Source organism: Nothoprocta perdicaria, unplaced genomic scaffold (genome assembly GCF_003342845.1).
Source record: "Nothoprocta perdicaria isolate Ctin4 unplaced genomic scaffold, notPer1 scaffold_127, whole genome shotgun sequence".
Classification (NCBI taxonomy): Eukaryota; Metazoa; Chordata; class Aves; order Tinamiformes; family Tinamidae; genus Nothoprocta; species Nothoprocta perdicaria.
The window spans coordinates 1,985,874-2,002,955 of record NW_020454394.1 but is presented as its reverse complement, the minus strand read 5'-3'; the positions used below and the strand labels follow the sequence as shown (position 1 = coordinate 2,002,955).

General features: G+C 40.7%; 1 protein-coding gene across 3 annotated transcripts; it reads right to left on the bottom strand.

Annotated features, from left to right (window-relative positions):
• Positions 1-1,478: 1,478 nt before the first annotated feature.
• On the bottom strand, positions 1,479-13,297 carry HSPA14 (heat shock protein family A (Hsp70) member 14). 3 transcript variants are annotated; one of them, XM_026033294.1, is made up of 14 exons: positions 13,241-13,297; positions 13,080-13,160; positions 12,915-12,997; positions 11,902-11,950; positions 10,915-11,008; positions 10,709-10,799; positions 9,301-9,405; positions 8,346-8,507; positions 7,562-7,717; positions 6,369-6,471; positions 4,682-4,897; positions 4,108-4,281; positions 3,466-3,536; positions 1,479-2,026 (listed from the first exon to the last, which is right to left on the bottom strand). In XM_026033294.1, exons 1-14 carry the CDS (start codon positions 13,295-13,297, stop codon positions 1,948-1,950), a joined length of 1,521 nt encoding a protein of 506 aa, XP_025889079.1. In that variant the 3' UTR covers positions 1,479-1,947. The 3 variants fall into 3 exon arrangements, with proteins under 3 accessions (XP_025889079.1, XP_025889080.1, XP_025889081.1); XM_026033295.1 differs by having other exon boundaries at positions 1,479-1,933; positions 3,497-3,536; XM_026033296.1 differs by lacking the exon at positions 1,479-2,026 and having other exon boundaries at positions 3,508-3,536; positions 4,108-4,232.
• Between the last annotated feature and the right edge of the window lie 3,785 nt (positions 13,298-17,082).

Here is a 17,082-nt window from a genome sequence, read left to right as displayed (position 1 = left end):
GGGGCGGGGCGCGCGCCAACGGCTTTGGCGGCAACGGCGCTAACGGTCGCGGCGGCCCCGCCCCGCCGGCGCCATCGCGGTGTGGCGGGAGGGGAGGGGAGGAAGGGGCTGCTGCTGCTGCGCCCCCTTCGTTCCCCAAACCTCTCCGCTCGCAAAGGGGTAGGGACCGGACCCAGATGTCCCACTCAGGGGCGAAGCACCGGGCGCTGGTGCTTCCCACCCACCCCTCCCTGCCACTCTGTGAGAGCTACTCACCCTGACAGGAAATTGATGTATTTTTAAAAAATACTGCTATTTAAAAGTACTTAAAATAGTTTTAAATACCAGCTGGCACTCCTATGAACACTGGACTATTTTTAAGTGCGTGGAAAGGTGTGGCAATAAACAAATGCATTTCAGGAGCTTGRTTCTCCTGGTACCTGCCAGGCAAAGGAGTCCAGCCACTTCTTAAAAGAGCACAGAGCAGTATAAGCATAGAGGAAACTCAGCTAAATAGCCCTGCAAGCTCCCCTCTGGTCACGCAGCAGTGACATGGCAGCTACAGCATCATCTTGCACAAGGTGCAGAGAAAGATCCGCGAGAGAGGCAAAAAATGGCAAATAAACTGTACACTCTCATCAAAATTCTCCAGAGTCTTACTACGAAAACAGTATGCCTCAAATTTGTATTTTATAGAGTAAAACATACAGCCCTTGAACAGTTCTGCTGGGGGCTATTACTGAAGGGCCCTTGATGCGGATTTGCATCAGAGCCCTGCAGGGTGGCCCAGCTTGTGGYAAGGGCTGCAGGACTTCACTGCCAGAATGCACAGGCCGTTGTGGTTCCCAAGTCCCCCTTTTCAAGCTCTCACTCAGGACTTACTGAACTGTTTACCTGTTTTTAAAAAATTAAAGCAGCAGTGCCAAGGGAGGCCGAATCTAAAAAGCACTTCATATAGTTAAGGCAGGCTTACATTTAAAATGTTTATAGCCYGGTAAACCACAGTATCTAAGCCACTATTTCCAGCAAGTTTTGTTAACTACGCTTTTGTGGGAGCTACCACTTTGGGGAGGTAGAAAAAAAATACTGAAATAGATTTTCTAGGATATATAACTTAGAAACCTAAAAACTTCTGAAGCCTGAAGAAAAGCAGGTGTTTGGGCCCAAGTTTCTCACCTCTCCAGACTGGCATCCCCCTTCTAGTTTCTGCTTATGCCTACATTTGAGGTAAGAGCACATAGTAAACAGTTGGCAAGAYAGCATGCAACCTTAAGAGATCCCCTAATCCTGTAACTACACTTRCCTGCTTTATGTCCTTTTTATTAATTCACACATGAACAAAAGCCATCAGTTTGCATCCAAACAAATCAATACATGCAACGACTTAAAAAGTAGAAGAGTACCACAACATGGAGTGTATCAGCAACTGTATAAAAAATATTTTATTAATAACACATCAATAAACAAAGACCCCTTAAACACATTTTTTTTTCAGATGGCTTAAAACAGTTCACAGAAAAATTCTATACTCCAGAGCCCAGCTCAAATGGGCACCACCTCCACAGTATTAGGTAACYTCTTCATATCAATACAGGATTTTAAAAACAATTTGGTACAGTTATTTGAGAGGGAATATTTACAGGAGTAGTTTTGCTGGTTCTATTTTTTTTGCTAGAACTGCACCTATACTGGTCAAATGGGTACAGGCCTTGCCTAGTCTACAGAAAAGTCCTTTTCAAATCAAATGAAAAATATTACAGATTATGTAATATGCTTGTTCCTGAATTACAGACCTGATTTGAGCTTTTTTAGAGGCGTGGCTGCTAATTCAATGCTCTGATGTCTGTACATCTAGATCAATATTTTGTATTTTCTACTCCAAAACAGACTTTTAACTAGAGTTTTAACTTTGGAGGACAAGCCAACAAGAGACAAAAACGACTCAAAAATGCTTCCTTTGCAATGGGGCTACGACGCCACTTCAACAGTGATGATTTCACATTTCCCTGTATCTTGATCTGTGCAGGTAACATGCAAGGACCCATCCCTAGATAAAAGAGAAAGGTAAGTTGAGGACTATCTCAACACACAACTTATTAATATGCTACCACATGTTCCACAGAGCATTAATAGTAATAGTGTTCATGCAGATGAAAGGGAAGAAAAAAAGAATATCAAAAACCGCGGAAGAACAAGTTGCAACACAGATGAAATTAACTGCTCAGCACAGTAAGCTAAACTTGATTTCACAAACAGATATGCAGTTAGGTATCTCCATTAAAGCACCTACCTTCTCCAAATACAAAACAGAAAACTCTAGCACACATTTACACATTTAGAATTTACTGCTGTAACTAATTTGCTTTAACAGGAGTCAATAGGTATAGGGCAACATAATTCAAAATATATCCCTTGGGGACACTCAGCAAGGGTAGCGAACAAGTGCGTGTTCTCAAAGCACAAGAGTTCTACTTTAAAAGAATATTTCTGCTTCTCTAAATACCAGGCATGCTTCAAAGAAGACAACCTCATTTTTAAGCCAAAGAATTAGAGATAGTATCAAAAAAACCTTTAACACACTGGAAGTTTTCTGCCCAATACAATTACATATAYAAGCCATGAGGCATTTTCCTTATCAATCTTAACTGCAAATCTCTGTATGACTAGCAAGGTACTTCTAGTGAAGTCTATGAAAAAGAGCATTAATACTTCTGATACAACAAAAAAGCAGCAGTAGTTTCTTAGCAATAGTAGTTTCTTAGTTTCTATGTAGTTTCTTAGTTCTAGGCAACTTCTTATTTAGAAAAGCAATGCGAACTTCACGGCAATCCTTAAAGACAAGCATATGTTTTAACTACTTTAAGTAATTTGTAACAATGAAATTCTATTCCTTTTTAAATGGAAGATATGAGACYGTCTCCACTGAGACATTCTCCATTTGATCTACCACAGAAGACACATTTGGAAAGCCTGATTTCCTGCAGCATCATTTCTCATGCTTAACAACAYTGTTTCTAAGGTTAAAAGCATGGAGTTCCACTACAAATGAAGCATATGCAAGAAGTCCTTCATGGATTCATTAGTAACTAATGAAAACAGATTACCCTTCAGTTTGTACTGAAAGTATGGACATACTAAAATTATCTGACTGCTCCTCACAGATAATTTGATTCTTGACTACTGTCAAGCACAGTTAAACTGATCAGCTCTTCAAAGACACACAAGAGTTCTCTACACAACTGCATTTATTTACTCAAACCAGAAGGCTGCATAATTCCAGAGTGACAGAAAACTAAAATTCTGCCACATCTGCATGAATTTAGTACTTGTGAATTGATGATGCCACTGAGACAGTTCTGTCAAGTTGCATAATGAGAGCTGACAAAAATTGAACTGATTTTGGGGAATGTGGGATGAAGGGATAGGAGACACTTTCTCAGAAGCACCACACAGGTTCAACAGTAGAACGGGAAATACTTTGCGTACCTCTTCATGGTGAGGACAGTTAATATATCATGTAGGCCATCCTCCTTTTTATCTAAATCTTGGAGTACAATCTATTAAAAAGAAAATAGAAATTTAAATTCTCTAAACTTTTGCACGCGAGTTCAATAAAAAGACAGCAGGATACAAGTGATAAGGTGCACAATTTATTGTTTAGTAWACGCTAATAATAATTTAACACCAAAGCATGCCTGAGTATTTCATATACCTGCAGTACGATTCTATAGGTATTTAGTTATTTGCCTGTTCTCATGTTTCTGGGCCTATCGCTGAAATGACTGTGGAACTTATAACTCTCACTCACTAGAATAAGAGCTTAACAAGCTCCTTCACCTAGGATTAGTTCTAATTACTACACAACGTCCTATCCCCTCACAGACCTTTGGATAAGATTAAGGTGGACATTTAGATCCAGTGAAGAATTAGATTTCTTAAAGAAGTGTTTACATATTCATAGCACATTCATGGAAGAATGTCTGGGGACAGTTTCCAAGAAGATGTGATATGTGTGATTCTTCTTTTGCAACAAGAGGATTGCAGGTAGGGTTGGCTTTTTTTTTTTTTCTCCTCCTCCTCGATTTCCAAATAATTCAAATGAAAAGACATATGAATGTGCATACTCACCTGTGCGAATTTGCCTTCTTCACTCAAAGGACTTTTTCCTAATGACTCATATAGCTCAAGGCACACAGAAGAAGTGTTTCCAGGCGCATGCAAGGTGTGCTGCCTTCGAGCTGGCAGCGGTGTCCCTGATGGAAATAGCACTGTGAATTTGTCAGCCCCCGACTCGTCTACTCCCTTAAAACAAGAAAAGGGTTCATTACTTTCTCTACAGCTCTTCAGTGAGCTAGAAGCTATAAAACAGTGCACCATGCAAAAACAAACGCCTCAAGATTCTTTTTTTGCTGTACTTACTACCACAGCAATTCCAAAAAAAAACCTACTACAAGTGATAAATCCACTACTAAAACATCAAAAAGATCAGATTTAACTCATGCTGAAATAAACAGAAGTTTGACAGTTCTCAAAGACTTAAATCGGCACTTGGAGATGACCTATAATTTCCTTTTAAAAACAGATTATAAAGCAATACCACATATCTAGCAACAGTAACACATGCAGTATTATGTATTCATTGCAGAAGTAAAATTCAAAAGTTAAATAATTTTGTTCAAAAGTTAAATAATTTTGGCCTTACCTTAAGTAGAATATCTCTGGCTGAACACTCAATTAAGAGTGCTTCATCTTCTAAGGACAGATTTTCTTTCCCTAGTAGAATTCCTGCTTCTATGGCTGCACCAATAGGAATTACTTCATCTGGAGGAATAGAGTTCAGCAGCTCCACAGTTGGAAAGATGTCTTTGATCAGCTGCTGTAGCTTTGGGATTCGAGCAGACCCACCACACAGAACTACCTGGAAAATAYGCACCAATGACTTTAATCTTCTTTCACAACTATCAACAAAGGCAGGTTCCAACTCYCAATACAGAAGCTCACGCGGCTCTGGGATATTTTATTATCTGTAGCTCTTAGGAAAAGTTAAAGTGACTTTTCACATTTCAAGTTAAAAGCAGCAGCTTGCCAGCTTGAAAAAGTACACTGAAGTATCATCTCTTCACACATCAGCTAGATTAAGATGTGTAAATAACCAGACATAATTTTATGCTCGATTTCTGAGTTGAAATGAACCTCCAGAGACCATCAAGTTCAACCTCCTGCTCTAAACAGATCCAGTTAGAAAAGGCTGCCAAGGACCTTATCTCTAAGGGCAGGGTATCCACTAGCWCTTCTGGGCCCCCATTTCAGTATCTGACCACCTCGCAGTAACAATATTTTCTTTTTATCTAGAATTTCCATGTTGCAACTTGTGCTTGTTGCCACTCACACTTCCATCATATACTCTTAACAGTCAGGTTTTGCTGTGTCAGCCTTCCCACTAGATTAGACGGCTGCAGACAGCAGTAACGCCCCCCCCCCCCCCGACCCTTCTCAACTTGAGGCTGAACAAATCCAGTTCTCCTGGAGTCACTTTTAAGTCACATGCTCCAGCCCCAAAGCACCCAGTGCCATCAAACTTTTTCTTCTCCAAAAGGGGCATATAAAATCCATATACAGTCTATGTAGAAAACTTTCCTACACCTACTGGCTATATTTTATTATCACAGGACAGCAGGTAGTTGGCAGCCTTCCTGCAGTGAGCGCTCCGCCAACCCCAGCTTGTTCACCATTAACCCAAGCTCCTTCTGCCTCTCTAGCCCCCAACCAACCTGCTCTATGGGCTTCCTGCACCCCAAATGCAGGGCTCTGCATTTGCCTGTGATGCACTTGATGACTCTCCTCCTGTCAGTCCATTTCTCTTGCACTTTGAGTTCCTCTGAATAGTAGTCCACCCCTCCAGTGCATCAGCTGCTCCCTCCAAATTTGATACTGTCTACAAACTTGCTGAGAGAACACAGTACCCTGTCATTTATTCATTACCACCATAATGGTATCATTGCCACCACAAAACAAAAGACAGTCTGAGAGCAACAGCCTAGGACACTTCATTAGCCTCGAAGTCAGAAATCACATAGTGAATAATCAGAATATGCTGCTCCTAGTTACACAYAGGATTCAGGTGATACTTCACTGCTTAGTGAATACATAGCTGCAACACATACTTTCAACTCAGAAATAAATTTCTGCTCCTCCTTGAGCCCTAGGGCTCAAAGCAAAGACTGGAGCCCTAAGAGTATGTCTGAAACCACATACTTTGTTGAACCTGACCCAAAATGCTTAAACACATCCAGAAATAATCTCATAACAGTCTGTGAGGGAAACAGGTCTCACATGCATTTCCTATGGAGTTAAAAAGCATACTGGAGACAAATGATTTCCATTAGTACCTTATTAATATCATCTGCTGTAAATTCAACTTGTTCCAAGAGTTTTTTAATTGCTTCTATACATTTATTAAAAAGTGGAAAGCAAATAAGTTCAAATCTGGCCCTGGAAAAAAAGAGAGAAAAAAAATCTCATTCATTAAATCCAAAGAAGTGATTTTACTGTGAAAATATCTGCACTATTGTTTCCATCACTAACACCTATTCAGACTGCCAATCTTTTTTTTCAGTGCACTCTAGAAAGACTCCCTTCCTCACTCCATTTTCCCATGCAAGTAAACACAATGAAGAAGTGAAAAACCTGGAACCTCTTCCATCTGAAGACACACACAGGCTGAAGCATGCCACCTGAATCTTCAGAGGCAAACCATCTGCTGCACGTATGCAAGAGTAGGTATTGAAAACAAGCATTACTTAAGTTTGTTTCAAGCRCTTTCAAGCCTGGAGAGGAAGCTTCGCTCTGCATGTGCACAAAATGAAGCTCTATAACCCTGCAGTTCACAGGACTAAAAGCCTAATGAATCCAAAGCAAGGCAAATGGATGTTGTGCAGCAGAACTCTTGGATCTGCAGACACACTGTGCCTCATTTAACCAAATCTGACTGCAGTAACAATGCACACACAATTCTAAAATAAAATTAAAAAATAATACAAAAACTAGTTCATTTTGCCAAAGTTGACAACAGTTGAAAAGAAACTTAAACCAAAATATTTCATGAAGACACTGTCACAAGACAGAAGCAGTCTRAAGGAGGAAACAATAGTGTAAATACAAAAAAAGATGGAAAGCATCTTTCCACTCCCAGTTTTAAAAAAGACAGTCTCCCCAATTTCCGTACTTCTGGAGATCATTTTTAAGGCAAAAGCCTTTCGTTTTAGAAAGAGCGCAGCAATAAAACAAAAGCACTTAATACAAGCATCATTTCTCCTTTCAGTTGAATGGATTCCAAATACAGGGTCTCCCGGCATCTTTTCTTTTCAGTTTATTTTCAAATCATTATTGCAACATTATGCAGTTCTACTGACCAGCTACTGCAAATCTTGCTCATAATAGAACCATCAACATAAGACAAAACAGGAAGAAAACAGCATTTTTATTTTTCTCCAAAATTAAGATCACCAATAATCTGAAAATAAAGCAGGAAAAATAGAAAATGTCATACAGTGCAAGGGAAGTAATTTGGAACTTGTTTTACCTGGACACATTGCAATCAAAATCCAAGCCGTCATACAGTGAATCCACAAAACAATTTGCACTTCCCAGAGTTGACAACGAATGCTTTGCTACATCAGCACTGTTCATCAGCTTCATCATGGCCCTAGGATTCCCTCTGATATCGTGTTTACAAGACCTATTTAATCAGAAACACTGATTTAGGATGACAGATACTTGCATGACGTGCTAACTTTCCAAAAGAAAAAAGAGGTTAAAGCTATTGAATAATTTTGAACCTACACTTAAAATAATAGCATTACAGGCAATACTAAAGTTTATCAAGAATAAAAATGGCTATTTCAAATTCAACTAGAAAAGTATGTAGAGGCACTCCTGTGAACTGAGACACAGTGACACCTCGTCACATCTCCTGTGACACAGGCTTCAACCTTATGACCCAGACTACCCCGTGCTGCTTAATGCCAAGCCTCCTACACACCCGCAGCAAGTTAAATCTACCAAAAGCTTTAATTATAAGAATATACGCATCACCCCAAGCAGTTCGTAGCAGAGCCCAAAGAAGTCTCCTCTTAATTCAATACGGAATTCAGACAATGTCTACCCAAAACCAAACATCTTCCTCCTCCTTCCCAACAGCAAATTGTTCCTTTATATTTCAGAGTCATTTCAGTCATGGACAATGCGTTAAATCTGACGGAAATAATAACAATATTTTTTAAAAATATTAGATTTTTTWAAAAATATTAGATAATGTACTTCTTGTCCTAACAACAACATACATACTTAGAAATTCAAAAACGTACCTCTGAAATTCAGATGCTAAGTGTTGTGCTAAGGCTTCTGTGAAGCAAACTCCACCTATGCTATCATCTGTGTTTGTAGCAAGAACACGGTACATTCCGCTGTTTACTTCTATGACTGTAATAGAGAGCGACGTTCCACCAAGTTTATAGACCAACACGTTACTGCCATGGTAAAAAAATAAAACTAAGTATTAAAAACATGTACAGCTACGCTTGCTTTGATATACTTTCTAAAGCTATCAACTTGAAATAGTTCAGGTTTTGATCCTTGAATAAAGAGAACTTGTATCGGGGTGATTGGATTTAAGGTATCTGTGGTACCAGCAACTATTTTAATGTTCCCTAAAGAATAAGACACACATACAGCAAGGGTAGCCAGTGTTTATCCTAACACTATCCCTGATTATGAGCTTTAGCATTATACAACCCAGTTACATGAGGGGGGAAAAAAGAAGAAAAAAAGCTCCCCAAAAAACCTGCACATCCGTCTGGCTTATGGGTAAGCTTTGCTGTTTTGGCAAAATCTTATGAGTTATCTGAAGACTCATACACTGGAAAGCAAACCCAGCTACTGTGTGTAGGAACTTAGTTTTACTCATTCTACCATGTGCAAAAGCGACACCAACTCGAACAGTTAAAGATCAGTTTTACGCAAATCCTTGCAAGTAAAGGGATGCATCTTTATTTAAGCTAGTCAGCTCATTAAAGAGTAAGATGCATCTGCTTGCAGATTCTGTCTCAAAAAACAATCCACACACTATAAAGCAATTTCAACATCACAGGCTAAAAGCAAACAGCTTTTTGGAGAAAAATGAGAAAGCAAAGCTTCAAAATACTAATTTTGTATTTATTGTTACAGCAACACAGCATTCCCTCCCCACTTTAGATTTCTCAAGGATAGAACCTCTGTGGACTAACTATAGTAAATTAAAGGTGTAAAATATTAGAATTCTACCTTTTCCCAGTGGGTGAATCTTGGCCAATTCCATAAGCCAGGAGTGCTGCAGATGGTTCATGGATTAACCTCATAACATTAAATCCAGCAGCTGCAGCTGCTTCCCTGTGATAAGGCATAACAGCATTTAATGATTTCATTATAGTTATGCACACTATTAAGACTTCATCACAACTAGATAAGCCACCAATTCAGACCTGGGTTGCAGTACGATAATAAAAAAGTGATTGGAGAAGAAATGGGCTAATGTGTTGCTACTGTGTTCTTCAGGTAGTTGGTTCTGTTTTGTGATTATTGACAAGAAAAAAACACTGAGGTACAGCCTTACACATACCATGGAGCAAGAAAAAAAAAATGCACACACCGCCAAAAAAGCATATTAATAGCAAGATTAAAACAAACAACCACCACACACCTAAGCAACTGTGGGAACTTTTTCTCAAGTGTAGGGAAGYAAACAGTTTTGATATGTCTTTCCACCAGTTGCCATGCCAGATAAATACACTTTTTACTTCCAAATCAAATTGCCACAGATTTTTAAACATTTTTTTTTTGAAACTTTAACATCTCTGGATCTGTTCTACAATTCATTTATCCATTTTGAAGTTAGTTTGGTACTTGTACAATGACACAAAAAAGTCAGCCTACCATACAACTTGCAAATACTCAGTTCACATTTTATGACTGGCTGTRTCCAGAACATGTCAGGAGGGCTCTTAACAGCTTCTAAATACCAGAAACTAGCAGGAGATGCTGCTAATTACACACAGTTTAGTCTCCTGATTATGTCAAAAAGTCTGCTCATCTTTTTTTGTGAGTAAACTTTTACACCTGGAGAACTTTATTTTACTTAAGTCATTTTGGCTGAAAAGCAAGTATGACAAACATCCCTGGACCACGCTATGGGCATAAGCCATCATAGGACAAGGTATCCTATATACCGCCCTGTCACGCCTATCCAACTGGATTTTTTTCTTTATATATATATATATATACACACACACACACACACACTCAGCATCAGCTCCGTGACAAGAAGTCCTCAACAAAACCACGTATTACCACTTGGATTGCTGAGTTTAAGACAGTGGGAAATCACTGAGGAAGCCTGAGGCAAACTAGACACATTTTTCTAAGAGGACACAAAGAGAAATATCACTTCTGAATTTAAATTCTAACTTTGAGGTTGTCAAAACYCCCTCTCACTTAAACTGAATCAGAATTTCAATGCATATGACAAAGCAATCTCCATGAAGAGTTACTGAAGTTAAGATTTTATTTCTAATAACTACATTTTCACTATTCAGTCTAGCATTCCATTTCTCAACTCATGGCAAAAAGCTGAAGTCTAGCAGGAGACAGGCTGCTTTAGGCACATTAAATAACAGAATAAACTCAATTCTCTTACCCAAGCGCATTTTTCTGATTCTCTCCAAAATCAAATGGTACAGTGATAACAACGTCATTTACATCTGAACCCAAAGCAGACTGAGCAGTTTCTATTTATAAACATAAGCAGAACATATTGATTAAAAACAGAAATATAAAACAAGAGACCACATCTCAAAAAATAAGGACATCTTAAAATATCTTACGATTTTAGTTATTACATACCTTTCATTTTACTGAAAATGAGTTTTGCAACATCTTCTGGACTAATAAGTTTGTTATCTATTTCATAGTGAAGTTTTCCATTCTTCTCAACTACCTGTAAACAAAACCACATATTCATAAGACATATAATTTGGTTATTAATAATAAAACAATGCTTAACTTAATTTCCATTTGAAATAAAATGCACTGGACTTTTAAATACTCTCTAAGCTAGCATTCTGCTGAAAGGGAACAATCACTTCTGAAGTGTTTATCAAAGACAGACTTATCACCAAAAAGGCCTGCGCTGTCCAATAAATATTAATGTCATTATGATATGGACTTATGGGCTCCAGACTTCCKTTTATAGCTAAAGAGTTTTCCTTAGTACAAAAGGAAATCTCATAGCAAGGGTGCTTGGTTATGTTCAGTACCGGTTATCCACATAGAAAGAGTAGAAGACCAGATGAAAATCTCATTCCCCTCTTGGACATGAAGTCTTTTAACTAGGCTTTGATAAGCGGTGTGCTCACTCACATACTCAAAGATTCTAACGAACATGAAGTAAAAAGAGCTTTGTAAGATTTAAGGCAATTGTTTTACCAGATTTCCAATAACAAGCCCAGAATTAGCCAAATAAATAATGTGATTAAATCAGGTGGTTAAGCATTCACAGACACAAAATGCCCTATCATGAGCGACTTCTACCAACACTAACAAACACTACAATGTTATTTAAATATATTAAAATAATCATCCTTTTTRAGAATGCCCCAGAGATAAAATATTTTTTCTGTTAGATCACATTATGACAGCAGCTTTCAAGACACGGTGAAACCTTCACCTTCTGAACAGAGAAACACACTCCACTTCGTGTCACGCAGGCCCCATATAAAGGCAGCTGATCACTAGATAACAGAAAAACACTTTCACACAGACAGTGCAATAAAGAACACTATGAAACAAAAGTTATTCTGAGAATGGCAACAAGAATTGAATCATACTCACTGAACACTTGCTTTCCGAAATGTATTTCTCAGCTTGTGGGTCACCAGAGCTATCATGTGAAATTTAGAATAGCAGAATCAATCAGGCAAATATCAGTTAAAAAAAAAAAAAAAGCTGACATACCTAATAAGATCTATTGTATATGAAACTACACTGCAGCTGAAAACCCTATTCTTGCTATAGATATCTATACAGGTGAAGAAAAAATATCTCCGACAGCTAATATCTTTCAATTCCCTTCCCCCAAACCGAGACAGAAACAAGAACATGAATATGAAGATAAACAGGACTTAAAGGGACARGAAAAAATTATTTTCATTAATACCATTCTCAATAGTCAATTATRAAGTTATTTTTATTGTTATAACACAGTAGCAATTAACTGTCTCTAACTTATGTTGACTAAAGAAAGATATGGCTTTAAAGCAAAAGGCTAAGAAAGGCATCGGAACAGATAGCACCTTCTTAACTTATTTCAATTAAAGAGCTGTCACAAGGAGATTATCACTAAAATGTTTTGGGGAATCACTGATATCAGACATAAACTAGTAACTTTAGTTCTAAGTCAACACAGCTATCACTGCAAGTCATCACTAGTCCTCTAAGCAAAGAACAACAGAATATATTTCACCAACACGTTTCATCACTGTTATAAGGAGGGATTCGAATTTCAGATGAACTAAACCAGAGCTAACTGGAGTCCAGGTAAAAAAAGAAGACATTTTCTAGGTAAGAAAAGAAAAAAGGCATTTTTGTTAAGGAACCTAAGTACTTACCATAGGTAAATAATCTACTTATTACTGAATCCCTGTTGAACATGGAAACAAACTCAGGTATGAAATAAATACTCCGCACTTTTTTACAACTGCAATGAAACACAGACGAGGTTTCCACAGCACGGCACACGCACAACCCCTATCACAGACGAACTTAAGAACCGCTGGTGYTGACAAACACGGCACACGTTCACACCGCAGCAGCCCCGGGAGCCGCCGCTCGCGCGCGGGCCCCACCTGCGGCCCAGGAGCTGCTTCACCTTCACCACGGTGCTCGCCACGTTGCGGACCCTGCTCTGCTTCGCGGCCAGCCCGACCACCTGCGGGGCAGAGCGCGGCGGCCGTGAGCGCCACCCTCCCCGGCCCGGCCCGGCCCGGCCGCCGCCGCCACCTCCTTCTCACCTCCTCGCTCTCCGAGAACGCCACGACGGCGGGAGTGACGCGGTCCCCGGCGTCGTTGGCCACCACGTCCGCGCGCCCATCCTGAGGGGAGAGAGGCGGCCCGTGAGCTCCCGSTGCCTCCCGGTGCCACCGGCCACCCCGGCGCCCACCCAGCCCCTCACCTTGTAGATGGCGGCGCACGCACACGTCGCGCCCAGGTGCACGCCGATGGCCGCCATAGCCCCACAATGCACCGCGCTGTCCCCCCTCCAAGCCAATCCCGCTGCCCGCCGCGCGCCGCCTGCCAATCAGAGCCCGCAGCACCCCTCCCACCAACCAATCACGGTTCCTCCTTCCCCTCCTCCTTCTCTTCCTACTCGGCGCCTCCTGGGAGTGTCGTCATCGGCGCGGGAGCCAATGGGAAAAATCGGGAGAAGTGCGTCATCGGGTGTAGTAACGGGGCAGAGCTGCCGTGTGAGGGGGCGGCCGTTAGTAACGGCCGCTGGCTCGCCGGCTCGCCGGCTCTTAGTGCTTCGTGTGGAAAAATAAACGCGTCACGAACAGAAACGTCCTCGTTTCCTTCTGGAAACAGTCCCCAAACGCCCCTTTCCTTGTGTTCGAGCCCTGTGACAGCCGAGGTGTGGCAACGCAGGAAGAGAAAGAAAGAGTATTTTTAGGCTATTTCAGCAAACACAGAGCTGAGAGGCRTCGCAAAGCAGTAGCCAACACGGCTTTGGTGGCATGTGCCCGCAGATCCCCCTTGATGAATGCTCAGGGAGCGCGTTTGGGATACAGCCAATTTCCTTATGCACCTTAGAAAGCAGCAGAGTCACCTAAAAATACAACTTTATATCCTCCCCTGTAATATCCCAATACTTGCACAGTACATTATTCTGTAATAATTCAGGTTCAGGTGCTTATTTGGCATTCCCTCTGAGACAGGGCAAGCAATAGATGCAGCCACAATTTGGTAAGAGGCCTCTGCATCCATGGGTAGGTTCTTAAGGAAGCAGCCTCACCATGCTTGGTGTGCCCATAGGGGGATTTCTTAACCCCCATTGCCCCAAATCCTCTGGTTTAGCCAGGTACTCTGCTGAAACCTCTTTATAATATTATTCCCCACCAAAGAGCTAGTGGCGAAAACCTTCAAAGTGAGACAAGGGCCCTAATCTCTCCCAGTCCATGGCACATCTCTCAGCCAAAGACTTGACCCAATGAGGCCAATTCTAGGCATATTATAAAATTAACCTTTGCAAAAGCTCAAGATATTTTTGAACTTAGAGCTCACAGTCAACTTAGAAGCTGGATGCACAAGTGGATTCTCTCTATACTGTTCATAGTAAGGTGACTGCCTGCCATAGTATCGTGGAAAATCATGGAGTCTACAGCAAAATGGGAACAAGTCTGCTAAGTGTTTTCAGTGGGAGCAAGTGTCTCTGTTGAACAACAGGCTGGCAAATAGTGTGTGCTCTAAAATTCCTATGTTGTGAGGGAATAAGGATGAGAGAACTTCTTTTAATTATTTCGTGCATATTGGGACTTCATTCTGAGGAAAACACGCTCTAAGGAGGCTAGAGGCAGCAGCTGCAAGACCCTGTGGTCTTCTCCGGCCTCAGGATGGGAGCAGGGTCAGCAGAGACAATGTCAGGAAGGCTCTGGGGAGCTGTCAGCAGCCGAGGATGCTGGACAGCAGTCCACGAGGMGGCTCTTCTCTCCTGGGTTTGGAGGCGGCCGGTTCCTCGGACAGCGAGACTCAACATTTCCCTGTCTCCTGCTGCTGGGGGTCTGTCTGTGCATCATAGCCAAARGCGGTGGGTTTCTGTGGGGAGTTAAAGCTCTCCCTAACACTCGTCACACATTTCAAAGCACTTGACAAGGTCACTTTCACTATTCTCCTTGCTTCGTGTCACAGCCGCTAAGGGACATGAACACATTCAATTCGTGTTACTGAATCAGTTTGATTAAATCTTTCTGTTAAGTTTTAGCAAGCGGAACAGAGTACTTCTTACGAACATAGGTGGAAGGCTGACTGCTTTGGAGCTTTTCCCCTCCAGAGTCTGAAAAATAAAATAGACACTTTGGGAAGCAAATCTGTTGAAACGTTGACATTAATGCCTGTAGGTGGCATAAATGCAGCATGCAATTGCAGTGCCTTACAATTTTTCTGCARTGTTGAATCTGCTTGGCAGCTGAGTAGGTTTACAGTGAGGTTGAAGCCACATTCCTTTTTTTCTTTTTTTTTCTTACACCAGAGTGCTTATTAGGAATATCTCGAAGTATTTTTGTATTCTCAGTAAATGTGCTTGTGCTTGGAAGTCAAGAATGTTAGTTTTCTTGCTCTCTTTCCTTGAAAAGGCTTTGATTGCCTGCAAAACAGCTCATCATTTATTGTACCTCGTTTCACAAGCTGGAGTCACCAAGTCGCAAAAATTCTGTGATTTTACAGCCCGAGAAAACCAAAACTCCAATCTGAGACAGTGATCAGTATTAACCCACACTGAGGTATCCGGAGGGATTTAGCTCCAGCTGACACAGTCTGAAAACAGGATTGACCTGAAGAAACCAACCTGCTCCATGCTGCTCTGCTGCCCTTCTCTCCTGGCTCCATTCTGCCAATTGCAGATGATTCTGGATGGGGCTAAGGAGGCTCTAGTGGCTAATGAGACACAGTGGGTGTTCATAGGTAGAGGTGGAACTCACAGAAATCCCCTGTAGCCCATTAGGAAAGCCAAACAGGTATTATTTAGAATAAGCATGCATTACAGATAATTGCACATACAGTTTAAGCGGCTAAAATAAGAAATATGCATTACCCTTGATGCTGTTTTCTAGACCACGTTAGGCACTGTTACCTCTAGGTACGTCTACCATGGTCATGACTAAACAATTTAATTGCTCAGGCCAAGTCTGACAACTTTTAAACATACGCTTAAGTAAGAGCTTTTTCCAAGGACAATAACAGAAAAAAAAAAAAAGCTTCAAGTAACTTCCTCTCAAAATTTTGGCCTTTTTCCTCTCCATGTTCCACTTTTTCCATCTCCTAAACGATGCCAGAATCACTTTACGTAGACACTGAGAGCTTGTAGTAATAGATAGGAAGTGTTCTGAGCCTTTTAGCTGGAAGAAGCCTTGTAGATAGAAAATGTCTGTGTTAATAACACATCCCCAAGTCCCGATGTTACACAGGAAGCAGTGATGCCCTCCCAGAGCCTTCCCAGAAGATTTCAACGTGAAAAATGCTTGAAATTCACTTTTACAGTTGTAGTGGAAAACCTTGTGTGCACAGGAAATGGGATGAGTTTCACAGTCTGTGGCTTGATTGCAGTACAGAAGTGAACAGTACCTAAAATAGCAGTTATTAAGCTGCTAGTTGAATGAACAACCCCGAACTGACTACACCAAAGCAGGTCATGATCAGCATCAGATCAGTCATATATTTATATATATAATATATATTTATACTAGGCATAGGATCTAACTTAGAGGTGAAGGTGCTGGCTTGAAACAAGAAGTTAATTTTGTGTTCTGATAGAGAGGTGCTGTGTAACCATAAGCAAGTTATTTTATTTTGCTGTTTCTTGAGCTCTTCAAGAATCTACAGTAGTACCATTATAGTAGTAGTTTCCTCCTCCTAAAGGTGTTACAAGGAAAACTGCACTAATTAGTTGCCTGCTTAGAGGTGATTGTAATTGGACCATGTAGCTAGACCACAGCTCTTCCTTATCTCTGCTGACCACTCGTGGGCTGTATCATGTCAACTAAATTGATTTTGGAACAAGTGATTAAACACRCTTAAATGTCCATGTTAAAAACAACTCTTAAGATTAGCTTTATTGAACTGAGATCAAAGTGCTGATATATTCTGAGCTGCTTTTATTAAAAAAAAACTGCTAATGGGATCCATACAGAACCAACAGAATGAATTCCTTTCCCACAGACAAAGCCAGCGTTATCTATAAAGCTGGAAGATCAAATTAAATTTCTTTTTTAAACTCCATAAAATATTTCTTCTCCAGCTTCTTGG

Bases quoted from the DNA above. Each gene is read 5' to 3' on its own strand.
- HSPA14 (XM_026033294.1), bottom strand. From the start codon at position 13,297: ATGGCGGCCATCGGCGTGCACCTGGGCGCGACGTGTGCGTGCGCCGCC. The intron at 13,161-13,240 runs GTGAGGGGCTGG...CTCTCCCCTCAG, and splicing joins CGTGCGCCGCCATCTACAAG to GATGGGCGCGCGGACGTGGT. The intron at 4,282-4,681 runs GTAAGGCCAAAA...TCTTGTTTTAAG, and splicing joins CCAGAGATATTCTACTTAAG to GGAGTAGACGAGTCGGGGGC.